Below are 20530 nucleotides of genomic sequence, written 5' to 3'. Positions count from 1 at the left end.
TCAGGCTCATTCATAGTTGCGCATTTCTCGTGTACACTTTTCCTGTGTTTACGGTAGCCCATTCTCCCGTTTTCCCGTGGTTCTCCCGTGGTTTTCCCTGTAGTGGAGAGTGGAGTCTGCTGCCGCCCGGAGAATCTAAACCATCTGCGGCCCGTGCCATGGCGGAACGCCGCGCATTCGCGCAAAAAATCAACAGGTAAAAACGACGCGATTTAATACAAGATCGTAAGAGGCGCGTGCATGGTCCTGCCGTTATAAGTGACCACCGCTGACAGAGCCCAGCGGAGGAGGCCCGGGGCAGGGCAGAGCCTGAGCTTGAGCTAGCGTTAGCTGCAGCAGGAGAGATGCTCAGACCCGCCCAGACACACGGACAACGCAGACTGTCTCCAAAGCAAAGACGCGACGTGTAAAGACACAGTCGCAAATGCGACCTGCGAGTCTTTACCCCCATGTCCTGCTCGCGCGCACTTTATCTGATCTACAGCTGTGTGTGCGGTCACTGTGGACACTGATGGTCACTGTGACTGTGATGGTCAGACATTGAGATGTGAGAGACAGTAGTTCTTCTGAGAGTCCGGCCGCTTCTGTGAGGACATTTAAATCAGTGTCTAAGAAGATCTCACTCCCCCGCGACAATTAAACAGACTGTTTAAAACAGAGACTGTTTAATCTGTTTAATCTGCTCCGCCTCAGACAGATCACAGTAATGTTCTTAACAAAGGGCTTTGTGCGACCTGTCAAACACTGTCCTCCCTCATGATGTCTCAGTATAAACACACACACGAGCTCCATCAGTGTGTTTGTTTACTACACCGTTATATACTTACATTAATATTTTATTATACCTGATAGATCCAATAAATAACAGTATTACACTGACACTGCACTGCTCTGTGTGTTTGTTTACATTTTCTCAGTAGAATTTATAAAAGCAGTCAATCTTGGTCATTTAACATTGAATTGCTGTTTCTTACTACACTATTGTAATAAACAAGTGTTTGATCTGTTGATGTTGGCAGTTATGCTTACACTCATATGCATCAGTAACATGTTTGGCCGGTTTGAAGCTCGTCTCTTGTCTCTGTTTCAGGACCGTGGCAGCAGAGGTCAGAAAGCAGATCTCTGGACAGTATGGAGGTTCCCCACAGCTCTTCAAACACCCAAACACAGGGGCAGCAGCGAGTAACACGGTGAGCTTATCCCAAAAACCAAACAAACCCAATGTGTTCGCCACGTTTCACTTTATCTGGAAATGGAAGAAATCAGTGATGCTAATTTATGAAGAAGCTAAACATCCATGGGTTTCAGATTAATGAAAAATTTATACTGTTGCCATAGTGATTAAAAATTCAAAACTAAATATTAGATTTACTTTTGACTTTTGAATGGTCCTCAACATGACGTCATGCAATGGGAAGCTGGGACCAGTGAATATTTATCTTGTGCCTTGTCTTAGCGTTACATCACTCCTGCAGTGGTCAGTGTTTATGTAGTGCTATATTTGTTAATGGGGTAGTGCCAATTCTCAGACCCTGTGCAGTTTTAGGATTCTGCATTCTCTGTGCATGATTAAAATGACCAAAGTTGGATTTTAATTAATTATATTTGCTCTTATTAATATTTGTTTGATTGTATTTATTAAAATTTTTTGCAAACATCAATATGTTCAACATGGAGTGAGAAAGAAACATTATGTAGAAATACAAAACTGGATGAAATGGGATGCAAGCATAGACTGTATATATAAATGGGCATAGCTAATGTGCTAGTGGATACATTCCAAATAAAGTGATCATAGGCTCGCTTTCAGCTTCATCTACTCCAGTTCACTTTACATTAAAAAAACTGGTTCCCTCTTTCTGTAACTGCTGCTATCAGTCTCATCATTTTGGTCTTAAATGTTTGTATTAACCCGCTCTAAATGATCTGATCCTGGGTTTTTTATTGTGTCTGTAGATCAAGATATGAACATTAATAACAGACAAATCAGGCGCCTTCTTTCCCCGAGGTCACTCGCGCTAGCGTTAGCAACAGGCATGATTGACAGCACCCGCTCCGTGCTAAACCAGCGGAGCGGGCAGGAAGGGGCATTACCTTCAACAGCCTCACTCAGAATTGGCTCTTTGGTTGCTATGATACTCGTGGTTGGAATTCCAAATATGGAACTGGGCTGCAGATTGGCCATTATAACTGCTCTAGCCTCAATGAGTTTCATTTGACTGGAGCCGAACGCTGTGGGCGACGTCACACTCACTTAGTCCACTTCTTTATATGGTCTATGGGGGAGACGCAGCTGTCATAAGAAGAAGAATAACAAAAAAAATTAACAAAAATAAACCTTGCTAATTTCTCTTTGACCAATCAGGTGCCACTCACGGAGGCGGTGGACCCAGTGGATTTTGAGGAGTATTTGACCACTCACCCCCCCATCGTGGAGTCGGGGCCGCTCAGAGATCTGATAGAGTTTCCTCCTGACGACATCGAGGTCATCTACACCCCCCGGGAGTGTCGCACAGTGGTACAGGCCGTCCCGGAAGAAGGGTAAGACTGCTGTCCACAGACCCTTTATTAAGAGATCAGTATAGTACCATGCTGTAAAGGCAGAGGTGGAAGAAGTACTCATTCTACTTATATAAAAGTACAAAACATACTAAAGTAAAAGTATCACCTAAAAAATCTACTAAAGTAAAAGTATTAAAGTACCTGTTTAAAAATGTACTTAGAGTAAAAAGTAAAAGTATTTCACACAGATTTTGAGTCAGAAAAATTTGACTTGAATTTTGTTCAACAGAAACAATTAAATCAATCATTTTTTTCCTATTTTTATTTGTATATTTTTGTTTTGTTCAAATTCTGAACGTGTTAAATATAAACTCAGCCTTTAAAGCAGGTCTCACACAATAATAAAAAGTACTTTTACTTTTCAGTCCAGTTAAAAAATGTAGTGGAGTAGAAGGTACAGATACTGCTCTTAAATGTACTGAAGTAAAAGTAAAAAGTATACACTGTAAAATGTACTGAAGTAATGTACAGATGCTTTTTTTTATTTTTTATTAAAGTACAGTATTTTACTAGTATTACTTCATTATGTTCCACCTCTCAATAAAGATCGGAGATACACTTAACTATTTATAGCATCACAGTTGTTGTTTTGGTGAGTTTAGAATATCAAGCAGAAGCACATGAAAAGAAAACATTAAAAAGTTTGCAATAAGAGCAGCTTTAAAATAAAAATGACATAACCTCTCTGTGTAATTAGACCCTAGCCAAAAGGTATTAAGACTCCTCTGCATATTTGTGGTTAAAGTCACGCTCCGTTCACCTTTTGTGCAACTCTTGAATCTCTCCCAAAACAATTATGGGCCCAGGCGAGTTTAAGCACATCTGATCCCCGCAGAATATGCCATTGGGATAACATAGAAATTCACATTTATTGCTGTAATATGTTGTATTTACACTTTCATCACAATAATCTGTTAACCTTAACCCTAACTCCTAGCCCCTAACTCTTAACCTCTAGCCCTAACCCCTAACTCCTAGCCCAAACCCAAACAAGGCAATTATTATTTGTCAAAGGAGTTCAACAGTGACCACCCTCTCCGTGAATCCAGAAGTGAATTTCCCATTCATTTTCCCCTTAGAGTTACCTTAAAAATATAATATTAAAAGTTTCAAAGCTCAGGACTAATCAGCTCTGTGGTAACTGTGGCAGTTATTAAAACAACTCTGGAATCAGAGTGGGCGTCCCTATTGAGCGCCATATCGCTCTACCTTAACTTTCTATGTTTATAGCAGCACTTTGTTTTCAAGTTTAGTTCACCATAGGGAGTCAGTGAAAAACATGATTAATGTTTTGCTACATATTTGTTCGGTGTCATTGAAAGTCCTGTTATAAATCTGAACTCAACACTAAATATATCTGTATCAGTGTTTGTTTGATCTGAAAGTTGACAGTTCAAATCCTGCTCTCAACATAAAAATCATTGGTAGAGCTGGTAGTGATCTACTGACCAACAGGTTGGTGGTGTGATTCCAGCTCCCACAAATGAATACTGTCATTGTGTCCTTGGGCAAGACACTGTGCCCACCTCTGATAAGCTCTATATAAAATTGTGACCCTTTGCCGTTTACTTACAGCGACACAGATGCTCATGTCAGAGACTGCGTTCGGTCATACACAGAAGACTGGGCAATTGTTAATAGAAAGTAAGTAATTGTTAAAGTTCCGTAACATGCTAAAGATAATCCTCAGCTGTTTTCAAATAACTGTGTTTTTGTTGTGTTTTGCCTTGTAGATATCACAAGCTTGGTACGGGGTTCAATCCTAATGCACTTGACAAACAGAAGGAGCGTCAGAAAGGCCTCCCCAAACAGATCTTTGAAGCTGATGAAATGCCAGAGACGAGCAGTTACCAAGACGACCAGGTACAGATTTGTAATGCTGGGTTTCCGACATACAGAAACCAGAACTTTACATACACTATATAAACACATTACAGGATTAACAAAATAATTTCTGTTTGCCAAATGCCAGAATAATAGAGAGACAGATTTTAAAAGACAATTTTTCATTACATTCTTCAAAGTCAGAAGTTTACATACAGTAAGATTATTGACGACATTTAAGTTAGAGACAAACCTGTGGATGTATTTGAAGGCACACCTGGAACACATTCATATGTTACACAAAGAAGCAAAATCAAAAGAAATCAGCCAAGATATCAGGAAGAGAATTGTGGACTTGCACAAGTCTGGTTCATCCTTAGGTGTAATTTCCAGATGCCATGGGAATGTCCAGACATCATACCGCTCAGAAAGGAGACGGGTTCTGTGTCCCAGAGATAAACGTGCTTTGGTCTGAAATGTGCAGATCAACCCAAGAACAACAGCAAAAGAACTTTTGCAGGTGCTGGCTGAAGCTGGTAAAAGCCTGTCATTATCCACAGTGAAACGAGGACTGTACTGACATGGGCTGAAAGGTCATTCGGCAGGAAGAAGACATTACTCCACAAGAAACAAACAAAAAAAAGCCAGATTACAGTTTGCAAATGCTCACAGGGACAAAGACTTAATTTTTGGAGACATTTCCTGTGGTCTGACAAAACTAAAACTGAACTGTTTGGCCATAATGAGCATCCTCACATTTGGAGGAAAAAGGGGGAAGCTTTCAAGCGTGAGAACACCGTCCCAACTGTGAAATACGGGGGTGGCAGCATCATGTTGTGTGGAGGGACTGGAGCACTTCACAAAATAGACGACCTCATGAGGAAAGAACATTATGTGGAAATACTGAAGCAACATGTCAAGACATCAGCCAGGAAGTTAAAGCTTGGGTGTCACACTCACTTAGTCCACTTCTTTATAGTCTATGGTTTCTGTATTCTAAAGGCTAGTAATATTTAAAGTTGCACTATGTAATTTTTCCTTTTCTTTCCATGGAGATGTTACAGGCCTGGGTCTAAAGGGGTGCAGAAGGGTTCACTGCAGCCTCAGTGAAAATACGTATTATGTTTGCCATTGGAAAATCGAATGCACTCTCAGTGTGTTTGGTCTGTGCCTGGACCTACCTATTACTTTGAAATGCTCCGAAATATGGCATTAAAAGTGCATTTATATAATGGATGTTTTTATTGATCCATAAATACCTGGAAAAAATGTGCATTCTTACTGTAAGCTGGGTTATCTTTCGATGAAAATGATAAGTTTAATGTTGTCTGTGGAACATTCTAGGCAGAGCAGTAATATCTCCATGGAGACAAGGTGATGGTGGACCCTTCACCAGAAAAGTTACTTATTGCACCTTTGCACAATTGCATAATGACAAATTAAGAACGTTGCCATAGGGCAGCGTTCTCAACTTTTCATCATGCTGAAACCCACATATTTCTCCAAGTATTCACGCATGTCTTATATTACACAAAGGTGAGCTTTAATCCATGTTCTAATGCTGTTTCCTCCTCAAAAACAGACCTGGAGTTGTGTTTTGTTTCATTCATACATGTCTGATTTAGACTTTATTATTAGTCTGTCTACATCTCCAAAGCTCAGAATGCTCTGTTCCACCTTGTGATGTCATGAAGTGGTAGTTTTTTTTTTTAAGTTAACAGCTCCTTTTACCTTTAGTTCAGTAGAGATTGGCAATTCCAGGTCTAAAATAATCCAAATGATTCTAGTGAAGGTGTATGGAGAGTAAAAACACAGCAGAGCACTTCCTGTATTACCACATGATGACATCACAAGATGGAACAGAGTGTTTTCAGTTTGAGAGAAGAACTCAGCATAAATATGCAGGGTTTCTGTGTTAAACATGTGTAAATGAAACAAAAACACAGCTCCAGGTCTGTTTGTGATGCGGAAACATTAGAACATAGATCAGAAAACAGCATCATATGAGCTCTTAAAGTACATTATATTTTTAAATTTCTCTGTTTATGTTCTTTTTTTTTTAAGGATGACTTGAAGCGTCGTTCCATGTCCATAGATGATACTCCCAGGGGCAGCTGGGCCTGCAGCATCTTTGACCTAAAGAATTCTCTCCCTGACCCCCTCCTCCCTCACCTTCTGGACCGCGCCCCCAATGAGGAGATCGATCGACACAACCAAGACCAACGCAAAACCAGCCGCCACCGTGAGCTGTTTGCTCTGCACCCTGCTCTGGATGAGGTGATGTCCTTATGATAACACGTTTACTTTATTTAAATTTTTTTTTATTAAGGACCATATAAGATTCAGAAAAGTTTGGACTGTTTGAACTACTAATATCATACTAATCTACACTGTGGATGAAAACTATGGCTGTGTCCTAATGTCCACTCTAGTCCCTGACCCCTTGTTCACTCCACACTGTCTTTAGTGGACTCTACGGACACTCATTGATAGAAAGATTTGGACATGCTGCTCACTATTCTCGGGTCATGTGACTCTGTGTCTGGGTGAAGTCTAAAGTCTAAACTCTGATAAAACTTGTGTATTAATAATGATCAGATTGGACTGGCACAAATCTTTATCGACTAATAATAATTAGAAAAGTAAAACTGGAACTCATGTAAACAGACCGGCTTATTCATTTTTAAAAATCTGAGATGTGGAAATAAACGCTCTGTTAACAGCTCGAGCTAAAGCAGCTAACGCTAACTCCTTTACAAGGCAGCAGTTTATTTAAGAGTGTTTTATTCATAACCAGGATCAACAGTGAGATAAACCAGCGCTTCTATCTGCTTCATTCACTCGTGTTGTGTCCAGTTAAAGACCTGCCTCTGCCCACTGTTGTTTTTCCGCAATGCATTATGGTTTATATTGACTGCTCTAGTGACCACTGATGACCACTACTGCATTGTGGTAAATTTTGAGCGCACTACTTTTTCACCAACTTGACATTCGGCCACCACCAAATATGGCATGACCCCTAAAAACTGCCCCCTGTAGGAATAGACTGGGGGGATTTTAGATACAGCCTGCGTGTAAAGTGCTGTTGGTTGTGAGAGAGTTTGAGAATGTTTTGATCTATCTATATTTGTGTGTAGTATTTTAATTTAATTCATAAGGCAACAGCAGCTCAGTTGGTTGCGTGTTTGTCGATTGATCTGAAGGTTGGCGTTTAAAATCCGACTCTGCCATTGTCTCCAACCCATCTTGCCCCCAGTGTCTGTGTACACTGATGCATAAATGTGTGAATGTGTGAATGAGTGGAAGATGGAAAAACACTATAAAAATGTGACCTATTGTCTGTTTTGTATCATTGTCGTGTAGAAATTGGTATCAGGACTTTTCTTAAGTATTAAAATCAAGCTTGAAATTAGTTTGAGCAATAATGTCGTGTGTGTTTCCTCAGGAGGAGCCCATAGAGCGTCATTGTGTTCCTGAAGTACCTAAAGAGCACTTTGGACAGCGGCTGCTCGTCAAGTGCTTGTCCTTGAAGTAAGTACCAGACAAAAGCCCTTTCGCTGTTTTATTTCACTGCTGCTTTCTGCTGACCTTCTGTTTTTCATTTTGTTGAAGGTTTGAAATCGAAATTGAGCCGATATTTGCTAGTTTGGCCTTATACGACGTCAAGGAAAAGAAAAAAGTAAGCTGTTATGGTTTGAGTTGTTGGGTCACTTTTACAAACCATTGAAATGTTCACATTTTTACTTGTAAACTAATAATTTTTTTTTACTGTGATATTAGAAATGATAGTAAAAGCAAAAAAATCGAATCTGTAACTGGACAAAATGTTTTAGAGTGAAGACGTTTCACTGCTCATCCAAACCTCTCAACTCCCCTCTCAAATCATTTCTTGTCTTTGTCTTTGAAGATAGTGAGGTACAGATCTTAGCCAAAGGAGTGGTTAGCGTCTTTGAGATGGAGATGTACGGTAATGTCCAGCAGTAATCTGACCAGAACTGATGAAGCGGCTTGGATGAGCAGCCAAACATCTTCACTTCTACAACATTTTGCCCAGTTGACAGATGTGTTTGGTTTTTTTTACCATGGATTATACCTGGACGACTGAAGGATTACACAGACATTAGAGACAATACAAACAATAAAAGCCATTGAGACATTTTGACTTGAGGGAAGAGGGAGTGCAGACATCAGGTTTGAAGGGAGTGAGAAAACAAGGTGTGTGCGTGTGCGTGCAATCTGTGTAATCCGTCCGTGGTCTAGGTCTGATCTATAGTAAAAGAAAAATATAAAATCTGTCAACTGGATTTAAGTTTTAGAGTGAAGATGTTTGGCTGCTCATCCAAGCCACTTCTTCAGTTCTGGTCAGATTACTGCTGGACACTGCCAAAGCAAAGGAAACAATAGAGCTAGCCAGGATGCTAATAGGTATGTTAGCTTCAGTGTAGTTAGCTCCTCCCTTCAGACAGATATAAGGCAGTGTCCAGCAGTAATCTGACAAGAACTGAAGAAGCGACTTGGATGAGCAGCCAAACGTCTTCACTCAAAAACCTTTTGCCCGATTGTTGATTTTAATTTTCCTTTTACTTGATTTAGTGAGATTCAGTTTTTTTCCATTTCATTTTTTTTGTTTTTTGTTTTTTGCTTGTTTTTTAAAATATACTCCCCTTTCTCCTTATTTCTCCTTCCTTTGATTATTTTGTTAATAGTAATTTTTTTTTTCAGATTATAAACTAATCTTAAAAACTGGCTTGGGTTTCTTGTATATGCAGACACTAGAGGGTGGTAAATGTTTTGAAATACCAACTATTTTTATTTGGTCTTTATTATAAAACATTTTAAAAATTGTTTTTACAGATATCTGAGAACTTTTTCTTTGACTTAAACTCTGAGCAAACAAAAGGCATGTTACGTCCTCATATCCAAACGGCAGCCATCTCAACACTGGCCCGATCTGCTGTGTTTTCTATTACCTACCCATCTCAAGATGTCTTCCTGGTTATCAAGGTATGACTACTACAATAATATTACATAAATAAATGTGTTTGTAATTCATATTAAAACAGCTGAATTGATGAGTAATTATATATATTTTTAACAGCTGGAGAAAGTTCTACAGCAGGGTGATATTGGAGAGTGCGCTGAGCCCTACATGGTTTTCAAAGAGTCCGACGCTGCCAAGGTACAACAGTAACATAGATTAATAACAGTAAAACAGATTAACTAGTCACACGACCAGTCAAAGGTTTGGACCCATCCTCTCTTCCTCCTCTTTTTACATTTCATACAAACACAAAATACCTCAAATATATGAAGAAAGATCATAGACTGTATATATAAATGGACATAGCTAATCTGCTAGCCGCAGCGTTCCGAACAGGAAGTGCTCGTGGGTGCGCTTCTGGCTCCGACTCACTTTGCATTGAAAAACTGTGTCCCCTCTCTCTGAAACTGCTGCTGTCAGACTCGTCATTTTGGTCTTAAAATGTTCATATTAAGCCACTCTACATGATCCTGTTTTTTTTTTATTTCACTATTGTGTCTGTAAAGAGATGAACATTAATAACAGACAAATCAGGCGCCTTCTTTTCCCGAGTTCGCTCCTGCTAGTGCAACAGGTGTCATTGACAGCTTTGCCAAGCACCCGCTCCCTGCTGAACTAGTGGTGTGGGTGAGAAGGGGCGTTATCTTCAAAAGCCTCGCTCCAGATTGGCTCTTTGGTTGCTATGATACTTGCGGACGGAATTCCAAATCTGGTACTCTGCTCCATATTCACCCCTATAACTGCTAGCCTCATAGCTTCATTTGACTGGTGCCGAACGCTGTGGGTGACGTCACACTCACTCTATCCACTTCTTTATACACTCTATGAGCGTGATATATTGAATCATGTAGTAAAGGAGAAAAGTTAAATAACTCAACAATAAAAAAAAATTGATATTTTGGATTTCAATTCCTCAAAGTATCCAGTAATCAAAGAAAAGCATAGTTTTGATACATCAGTGAGAATCTACAGTGTAAATAATCATGGAATCAAAGCAAATGAAAACGTATGAAAAAATGTGTCCAGACATTTGACTGATGGTGTATGTTTTGCAGTTTGAGTTATCATTGAAATGTTGTGTGTTTTTGGTGCAGAATAAAGAAAAACTGGAGAAGCTCCGAAGTCAGTCTGAGCAGTTCTGCCAACGCCTGGGTCGCTATCGAATGCCTTTTGCTTGGACAGCGATCCACCTCATGAACATTGTGAACAGCGCGGGCAGTTTAGAGAGGGACACGGAGATGGAAATGAGTCTTTCAGGTACGATAGTCACGTTAGTCTTGTATAATTTTGATTACACAGTCTAAAAGTGGACTATGTAGCTTTCTAGTGGGGTCCACTAGCTTCTTGTCTCCATGGTGATATTATTACTTTGCCTGGAAAATTCCGCAGTATCGCATTAAATGTATCTATTCAGCATGGTTTCATCGCTGATTTTATAATGGCTCAAAAATCCCTTAAACACATGTGTTGTTACTGTGAGCGGGCTCAGCTCTACACAGATTATAGCTGTAACTTGACCTGGTAGTGTTTCCATGGAGAAAGATATGTTTAATTGATACTTTGCAGCTGATGTCGTCAACATTACCTGGGGTCTGATGCTAACTAGAAGCACTGCTCTGTTTGTAGCTTATTAGTTTTTAATCTGAGTTTTGTTTTAACACAATCTGACCATTAAGAACTGACTTATCTGAATTTCAAAAGGTGAGCTGATTTGTGCTGTTAAACAAGTCCCTCTCAAATAACTTTACAGGCACAAGTGAGTTTCAGTTTCAGTGAGTCACTCTCACCTTTTTGTGTAAAATCAAACTCCTAAACAGGACCATGAACGCTTGGATTTCAAACAATCTTTAAACTTATTTGCCTGTGTTTGCTAATGTGGGCATTGTGTCACCATGGTAACTGCTTAATATTTCACCATAGGGATACATCTAGAACACCTCCAGTGTGATGTCACTGCAAAGCATCAATATCATACTGTTGAATATTCTAATCAAAGCACTAACATCTCCACGAGACAAGCGGGTGGCATACCCTCTACTGGAAAAGTTCCAAATTGCACCTTTAACTGTACGACTGGCCTGTAGCAGAGGTCTTTCAGTCATGCCTCAAACACATGGGTTTGTTTGTCAATGTACTTTATCTAAAAACAACTTTAACCACAAATAGTACAACATATTTAAACAAACGCCGCCATATTGGTCCTTGAAATGTTATTTTGAGTTTGATCTTTCTGTGAACCTGACCTTTGGCCGCTTTAGGTAAAAATATGCTGATGGTAATTAACTTTACTGATAGAAACAGCTGCTTCAGTGAAAAATAAACACGATTATTATTGACTTGATGGTTGGAGCAGTTCTGAAACAACATATTTTATGCTAGCTGGAACAAATAAGATTTAATTAAACAACATTCAAACAATAGTAAGTGAAGATACTTGCTAGATAGATAATGGATGTATGGTATAAATGGTGTGTATACTTGGAACTTTTGATACAAGATCCCATGATTATATAAGGCTAAAAAACTAGAACTGAAATGGGGGAAAAAATTTGAAAAAAAAGGTTTTGGCTATTTTACTTCCCGAAAATGGAGTATATTTGAAGGACATACAAAACTGGATAGATTAGTTCCACCAATGCACTTTCATAATGTGGGGATAAACATTTATAATCACACCAGCTCTTGTTTTTTATGTTTTAAATGGACCTCTGCAGGTGTTTGGTTTGTTTGGAATGCAGTATTTTGTTTGATTCTTTGGTCAAATATCAGTTGGCTGCTGCTAGAACATTTTCGCTTGTTTAAAACCTGTAAGTTTGAGGTTTTGATTTGATTGAAACTCATAATTTTGGCTTTTCAGAGCGAAAAGGCTCTTGGTCTGAGCGGAGGAACTCAAGCATCATGGGACGGCGTTCCCTGGAGAGGACCACGAGTGGAGATGAGGCCTGCAGCCTGACGGGCTTCAGACCCGCCACACTCACCATCACCAACTTTTTCAAACAGGTCTCACTCTCACTTTTGTTTTAAAGCAGAACTATTGTGTTTAACTAGACTAAGCTATCGTGGCACAACCATAGACTGTATATGTAAATGGACATAACTAACACGCTAGCCGATACGTTCCAAATAAGATCATGGGTGCGTTTGGGTGGTCTTAAATTTTTGTATTAACCTGCTCTACATGATCATGGCGTTTTTATTTCACTATTGTGTCTGTAAATCAAGATATGAACATTAATAACAGACAAATCAGGCGCCTTCTTTCCCCAAGACCGCTCCCACTGCCGTTAGCAACAGATTTGATTGACAGCGTTGCTAAGTGTCCGATCCCTGCTAAACCAGTGATGCGTACTAGAAGGGGCTTTACCTTCACTGTTTTTGGAAGCTTTCTCATGTTCTAACTCTGTTCCCTCATCAAAACCTGCCTGAAGAGGTTTGAGATGTCATACATGCATGTTTGAGTAATCTAGCGATCTCTCTCTGGCCCTGTTTGAACCCTCCTTATGGTTTTCAGAAAAAAAACATAATGCACAGCATGAGCAGACTCTCTATGGCTGTAGCAAAGTGACAATAAAAATAATTAACATATTGGCTATTAATCCCATTTCTTACCGTTTATAGTGTGCTCTTATTATTTAATGTATTAAAAATAGCATACTGTCTATGTATTTTTTCTACTACCACTTCATGACAAGGTGGAACAGAGCATTTTGAGCTTGTAGACAGACTAATAATAATGAAGTTTTACTAAATAAAGTGTGAATGAAACAAAACATAACTCCAGGTCTGTTTTTGATGGGATAACAGCATTAGAACATGGATAAACCTCACAAGAGTCCATTTTGTTTAATATAGGACCTTTAAACTTCATGTTTTGCAGGAAGGGGACAGACTTAGTGACGAGGATCTGTATAAGTTCCTTGCTGATATGAGGCGGCCGTCTTCAGTGCTCAGAAGACTTCGACCCATCACAGGTAAACTTGTAATGTTATGTTACTATACAGATCCAGTTAAAAGTTTGGAAAGTAAACAAACTAAACAAAAAAGACTGAATGAGAGCATTCAAACTTTTGACCAGTTCTATATGTTTATTTATACGTTTTGTGTGATTTTGACATATTTTGTATCCCCCTCTGTCTTGTACTGTCATGGCTGCCTTTAGCTCAGTTGAAGTTGGACATATCTCCAGCTCCAGAGAACCCGCACTACTGCTTGACCCCTGACCTCCTGCAGGTTAAGCCTTACCCCGACAGCAGAGTTCGGCCAACTCGTGAAATTCTTGAGTTTCCTGCGAGGGATGTCTATGTGCCAAATACCACATACAGGTACAAACTAAAATGTGCTGGTGAGTTTAAAGCTCTCAAAGGATTATGATGATTTTCGGAGATGGTATGTAGTTAAACAGGCTGTATGAAGAGGTGGACTAAGTGAGTGTGACATCACCCACAGTGTTCGGCTCCAAATGAAGCCCATCAAGGTTAGAGCAGTTATAGGGGTGAATTTGGAGTCAAGTTTCATATTTGAGTATCATAGCAACCAAAGAGCCAATCTGGAGTGAGGCTGTTGAAGTTAACGCCCCTTCCTGCCCGTACTTCTGGTTTAGTAGGGAGTGGGCGCTTAGCAACGTTGTCAATCAAACCTGTTGCTAATGCTAGTGGGAGCGACCTCAGGGTGATTAATGTAGATATCTGGATTTACAGACTCAATAGCGAAATAAAAATGACCAGGATCATATAGAGCGGGTTAATACAAATATTTAAGGCCAAAATGTCGAGTCTGACAGAAGCAGTTACAGAGAAGGGCCACAGTTTTTTAATACAAAGTGAATTGGAGCCAGAATCGATGGAGCTGGAGGCGTGCCCATGAACACTTCCTATTTGGAACACGGCGGCTAGCAGGTTAGCTATGTCCATTTATATATACAGTCTATGGGAATAACAATAACATCACCATGGAGACCAGCAACTAGCAGAATCAAATAATTATGATTGTCTGTTTATGATTTTTTTTTTTCTAAAATTAGCAGCCTTATTTTGAATTTCAACTTATACAATTGCATTTTATGGATCTTATTTTGAAATATCTGTACAGAGATGACCTAAATCCAAGGCTTTATATGTACACTGTGTTATCTCAGGGTTCGTACTTCGATGACTCTGCAGTGCGTTAATGTTCACCACATGTCTGCTCTTGCGCTGGGGAAAATTACATCTGACCTGCTACTATTTTTGCCAAGGTCACTCAGAGGCATACCCCCATTGCTGGACACCGTGGTCGCCTCCACCAACCTCATCTGTCTGCAAATAATCAGTACCTTTTAGCTGGAGATAAGGCCGATCAATAGATTGCAAAGACCTGCTGCAAGAGTAGGTTTCAAAATGTCACTGAAGAAAGAGTGTCACTGTTTCGCTCGCAGTGTTCCAAACGTGCCCTATGTTAACCCTGTCACAAAAACACATTTTAAAGCTTGATATATCGCTGAAGTAAATATAGACGATAAACTATAATACTGAAATGAATTTATGCCGCTGATACAAAAACCCAAGAGCAGATTTAAACCACACAACACAACTTTAAATGTACAGTATTGTTAAATCAGACCTATTCTGTAAACTGGACTTTTCAGATCTTTAACCATTTTCTAGTAATTTCTTCTCATTGAGCCTCTGAAGTTGTATTTGGAGTGATTCATGTTTGAGTAATCTTTAATCTCTTATTTTCAAGATGCCATTTTGTTCATCTACCTTTGTTTCTTCTCCAGTTTTATTTTCTTAATCGGTGATACTCGTAGGAGTCGGCAATGTTGCGTAGTCATTTTGGTACAAATTGAAAAAAAATGTGCTGCTTGCTAGTGTGATGTACAGCTGTCCATAGGTGGCGCTGACAGCATTGATGACGTTTACAGCGACGTCACCTCCCATCGGGCACTAGTTTTCTAATGCGGAAGTCAGTGGACTTGTTTCTTTTAAGTCGTTTTAGGTGAATATTGTGATTTAAAATGTGTAAACCTTGTGTAACTGTTTTTGTAAATGCTTGTCTCCATGGAGATCTTATTGTTTTGTCTGGAGTGTTCCACAGTACGGCGTTAAACATATATTTTATGGAGATACGTGCTGCCGCCAGGTCAAGGTACAGGTGTACACGTGTTTTTGAGGTATTTTCTTTTTGCAGTAAAAACACCTGTGATTGGATAAATGCAAGATGGATTATTGCCACACTCTGGGACATTCTTGGCAAAGCATTAACATCTCCATGGAGACAAGCAGGTGACAGCTCTTCCATTAGAAAAGTTACGTAGTACATCCTGAACACTGTTATGGATACTGCAGCTGATGTCATCAACATTCTCTGTGGGTGTAGACTGTAGACACTGTAGACAGTGCTCTGTATGAAGCTTTTACCTGAGCTTCATTTCACCACAGTCTGACCAGAAAGAGCTGACTTAGTTGGAACTACGACAAGTGAGCTGATTTGTGTTCTCTCAAATAACATTACAGCCACAAGCTAGCTAGCATTAGCATTAGCCAACAGTTTTTCAGTTGGTCACTCTCACCTTTTTGTGTAAAATCAAACTCCTAAACAGGACCATGAACGCTCCGATTGATCACAGGCTCCTGAAAATGTGCTCTATAAATTCCTTTTTTTTTTTTTTTTCTTGATCTTAAAACTTTTTTGACTTCAGATGATCTTAAAACTTTCAGATGATCTTAAAACTTTTTTGACTTGTGTGCATATTGTGTCACCATGGAAACTCCTGAACATTCCACTATAAACATACATGTAGAACACCCCCAGCGTGACGTCACTGCAGAGTATGACTAAGTGCTTAATGAAACTCTTTAAACACAGCAAGACACTGGACATCAGAGATCTTTTATTTTTAAGTTGACTTCATAAATACGTTTTATTTTAGCCCTGGCTAAATGTGTTTACAGTACGATAATGAAATGACATGAAAACAGAAGTCAATATGACTCATGACAGAACTTGAGTAATTTAAGCGTATGGCTTATACTACTGTGATAAACAATTTAAATAAACAGTTACACAAAATATAACACTGAAAAAAAGATATAATGTAGAAAACCTTGTTAGCGATGGCAGATGATGATGAACAGGAGAACAGGACCACTCCCCTCAAAAACCCAAACGGTTGACTCAAACTAATAAAAATAAAACATTTACAAAACATGATTAAGGCAGAGGATTATTTAAAGTCTGTGGCTTAAATCGCCTTTAGCTCTTGGAAACATGCAAACTCCATTTCATCAACTCTATGAAGCGAAGAAGCTCAAAAATGTAATCACTTTACACTATTTTTGTATTTTCATAAAAGCCACACTCACTCAGCAGGGGACACTTTTTAGATACGGTTTCCTGATTTTGTGAGTGCCAGCGTTGCATAAGGACAACTTTGCTGTTCCCGTTGGATCGATCCCTGTAGGTTATTGACCCGGGTGCCATGGTTACATCATTAGCACAGTTTAAAGGCACTGTACGGGATTTTTTAAAACGAAAAACAGAACTAGATCAGTTTAAAACTGTTTGTAGTGGTCCAAAGTTATTCCTCCTTTACCTTATGCATTGTGAGCATCCTAAATACGCAAAACAATGAGTTTACAAACACTTTTTACAACTCGCAGGGACCAGTGTAGAGTTTTGCTATGACGGTAAAGCTAACAACATCTATGGTAACTTGGCGCATGTCATGATTATAATAAAAGGCTTTTCAATTAGATGCAGACAGCACAATGCGGACTTATTTTGACCTTTGCTCAAAAACATTCTACAGGTATCTTTAAAGGGCCCATATTACACTGTTCTCCGATCTCTGTTCTGATGTTGTTTCCTCATCACAAACAGACCTGGAGTTGTGGTTTTTTTTCATTCACACATGTTTAAGATGCAAACCCTGGATATTTAGGCTGAGTTCTTCTCTCAAACTGAAGACACTTCCACCTTGTGATGTCATGTATGGTAAAACAGGAAGTGCTCCACTGTGTTTTTAAACTCCATACACCTTCACTAGAATCATTTGGAATTGCCAATCTCTACTGAACTAAAGGTAAAAGAAGCTGTTAACTTGAAAACTACCAGTTCATGACATCACAAGGTGGAACAGAGCATTTTGAGCTTTTGAGATTTAGACCGAGTGATAATAAAGGGTTACTCAAACGTATGGGAATGAAACAAAACACAACTCCATGTCTATTTTTTAGGAGATAACAACATTAGAACATGACTTAAACCTTACAAGAGTCCATTTTGTGTAATATAGGTCCTTTAAACTTTTCTTGGCACTTTTGTTGGTGAGCACCGGTGGTATTTGTCCATTCAGAATCTTATTTGTCTTATTTGTCCATTCAGAATATTACTGATGAATGTAATGCTTCCACAGCCACAGCTTTGTACAGCAGTGTTTTCTATTGAGCTGGTTTTGCAGTGACGTTGGGTGGCGTCTCCGGGGGCGTGTCAGTACAGGCTGTCGGAGGCGGCCGGAGCTGGTCTTATGCTAATCTTTGTGGTTTTTAATGAAAGCGATTGGCCTGTGCTTGGCTTCCAATGAATGCCTTTTCTTCTCATAGAGCGCCCCTTTGCACGCAGCCACTGGTACCTTCCATTCAGGTTGGTTTCTCCACAGGAATCAAACCACCAACCACCTAAGATCAAGGCATGTCAGTTAGACGTCACTTTGCAACTGTTTAGGGAAAATGGTCACTTCTTATATAGCGCTTTTCCACCCTCAAGATACTCAAATCGCTTTACAACAAAGAGCCACTCACCCATTCACACACACATTCATACACCAGTATACACAGACACTGGGGGCGGGGAGAGTTAAATGTCTTGCCCAAGGACACAACGACACCATTTATGTGTGGGAGCTGGAATTGTTGAGAGCGGGCTTCATTATAGGGTTGGGCAGTTAATAGAATTTTAATCGAATCAAGCTATAAACATTTATCAGTGATGCGTTTGGGACTTTTTAATGGAGAGGCCTAAAGATAATGCTTTGTCTGTAGAAGCATGTGGTTTGGAGCAGAGTCCAGACTTTGGAGGATTAAAATAGACAATTTTTTGGCATCAAATAGCACTGACTAAATGTCTGAGTTGTAAATGCACATGCAATTAATATAGAAAAATACATGTATTTGTTTTTGAAAAGAAGAAATTAATACAATACAAACTTATTAATATTAGCAAAAAAATAAATACAATTGTGATGTTTTTTTAGGGTAAAAAGGCACTAAAATATAATAATAATAATCATTTTGCACAAAACTAAAAAGAGATCTTTTTTTTTTTTTTGTAATTTTGCCCACTTCTAGTTCATTATCACTTTCGTTTCAATAGTCTCTGTACCTGTGGAATGCCGGGGACAGTTCCTCTGGATGTCGTTGGCTGTGTCTTTAGTTGAGAACCGAACCCCGGTGACGTTGGCCAGAGCGTCTGCCATGTCACCGGAGACGTGGCTGAGGTGAAGGGCGTAGTGGGCGGAGCTTCCGTCCAGTGAAAATCTATACTCTGCCCAGTGCTTGACGTCTCTCCAGTCCTCTATGTCGATGCGCAGCAGGTGAGCTCCCTGCTGAGACACACTGTACAGCTTCTGCAGACCCAGCCAGTAGTCCCCTGTGAAACATATGAGACAGTGGGTTGTTTGTAGGTATAGAGGTGGGGAATATATATTAAAAAAATAAAAATTTTACTATCACTATCAACAAATGCTAATTGTGAGGCAGCATGCAAGAAAGAACACCAAGCCTGCACTGCCTCAGGAAACGTCTGCTTTTGATGTGGCTAGGACTTTTTAAAATCCATTTTAGCTTCAGTTTTTTGTCCTGTTGTTTGGAAGTGTGTCGGATAAAAACAAAAATGCACTTTGACAGATTGTGAAATGGGCGGGTGACCTGATTGGACAGCCACAGCGCAGTCTGTAGTCTGTGTACACCAGCCAGCTGCAGAGAGCAAGCTCCAGTGTTATGACCAGGGACCAGAGTCTGTGTCTAGGGTCTTGGTCTCGGGTCAGTATCACACAGAGGCAGTTTCACACCTGCAGCTGTTGTATTTTTGAATAAGATCACTCGGCACAATAGTTTTTGTCAATTTTGTCTTTTCATTTTGTCTGTGTGCTGTGCAGATGTGGGTTTGAGCCCACTTAACCACTGCAAACCAACTTTACCCAAGGGTCAAATAAAGACACCTAACCTCAGCCATTCATTTACTGGTTTGAACTGCACTCACGTGGACCGGTGTTGCAAATTTTGCGATAACACTTGAACCAATGCGTCTGGTTCGTCCAATGTAATTACTTTGTCTATATTAAATAAATTAATAATAATAACAATAACAATAACAATAACAATAATAATGGAAGTTTGTGGAAAAAACTGTGTACTATAGACTAGAGACAGATGGCCTTGAATCACCAGCACAGGCCAATAGTTTGTTTAGCTCCTAAAAAAATCCACATAAAGTTTAATTTGAACACCTGACTACAGCTCTCTTATAGGTTTGTAGTAATAAAGAGATTGTGGCTGAGTTTGCAATACATTTAAATTACAGAATTTGGGGAAAATAATCAAAATGGACCCTACATATCGGTCCAAAAATATCGGCAGAGGCTCCTTGTGATTTTAAAGAATTGGTATCGCAATCGACCATGAAAAAAACTCATATCGGTTGATCTCTGCTATGGACTATATAGTCAGTACTGTGTAATAAAAAGCTGCAAGAGCTGATAAAAAAATATATTAAAGTCTTAAGAATATGAAATAGTATTTTTACTTTTTTGGTTAATTTCATTCAGGTTTTGTGCAACACCTGAACCTTAACCACAACATTTAACCTTAAATTTTACAGGGACGTTTTAGCACGTATCTGATGGATCGCTATATTAATGTTAGAAAATCATCAAAATATCCATATTGTCAATCTCATCCATCCCATTAGTTACTTAAAGTTAGCCTTATTTTGACATATTACAAGTCTGTTTTCTTGCTGTCTGACAAGCAAGCTATTTTTTTTTTTCTTTAATCGATTGTTTGATAGTTTAGACTGCTCAGTAGCGCCTCCGAGTGGTTACTTGATATCGCTGTGATGTGGCCG

At 39.3% G+C, this 20530-nt stretch overlaps 2 protein-coding genes across 11 annotated transcripts in view; one reads left to right on the top strand and one right to left on the bottom strand.

Moving 5' to 3' along the window:
• The first annotated feature begins 85 nt into the window (after nt 1-85).
• Nucleotides 86-20530, top strand: part of dock7 (dedicator of cytokinesis 7) — a 74018-nt gene continuing 53573 nt past the window's right edge. For all 10 annotated transcript variants that reach the window (XM_033965717.2, XM_033965716.2, XM_055221514.1 and 7 more), the window contains exons 1-14: nt 86-196; nt 1091-1190; nt 2366-2541; nt 4138-4206; nt 4296-4425; nt 6451-6663; nt 7832-7917; nt 7999-8065; nt 9241-9390; nt 9485-9565; nt 10522-10684; nt 12285-12427; nt 13305-13398; nt 13587-13749. In XM_033965717.2, coding sequence (XP_033821608.1) covers nt 159-196; nt 1091-1190; nt 2366-2541; nt 4138-4206; nt 4296-4425; nt 6451-6663; nt 7832-7917; nt 7999-8065; nt 9241-9390; nt 9485-9565; nt 10522-10684; nt 12285-12427; nt 13305-13398; nt 13587-13749 — 1673 coding nt within the window. In that variant the 5' untranslated portion in view covers nt 86-158. The remainder of the gene's footprint in view (nt 197-1090; nt 1191-2365; nt 2542-4137; nt 4207-4295; nt 4426-6450; nt 6664-7831; nt 7918-7998; nt 8066-9240; nt 9391-9484; nt 9566-10521; nt 10685-12284; nt 12428-13304; nt 13399-13586; nt 13750-20530) is intronic.
• Nucleotides 16255-20530, bottom strand: part of angptl3 (angiopoietin-like 3) — a 6736-nt gene continuing 2460 nt past the window's right edge. Inside the window, exons 6-7 of the mRNA XM_033965719.2 lie at nt 18788-19054; nt 16255-18084 (exon numbers count right to left, since the gene is read on the bottom strand). Coding sequence (XP_033821610.1) covers nt 17897-18084; nt 18788-19054 — 455 coding nt within the window. The 3' untranslated portion in view covers nt 16255-17896. The remainder of the gene's footprint in view (nt 18085-18787; nt 19055-20530) is intronic.

The sequence above is a fragment of the Periophthalmus magnuspinnatus genome, chromosome 4, assembly GCF_009829125.3.
Source record: "Periophthalmus magnuspinnatus isolate fPerMag1 chromosome 4, fPerMag1.2.pri, whole genome shotgun sequence".
Lineage (NCBI taxonomy): Eukaryota > Metazoa > Chordata > Actinopteri > Gobiiformes > Gobiidae > Periophthalmus > Periophthalmus magnuspinnatus.
This window is presented reverse-complemented; position numbering and strand designations above follow the sequence as displayed.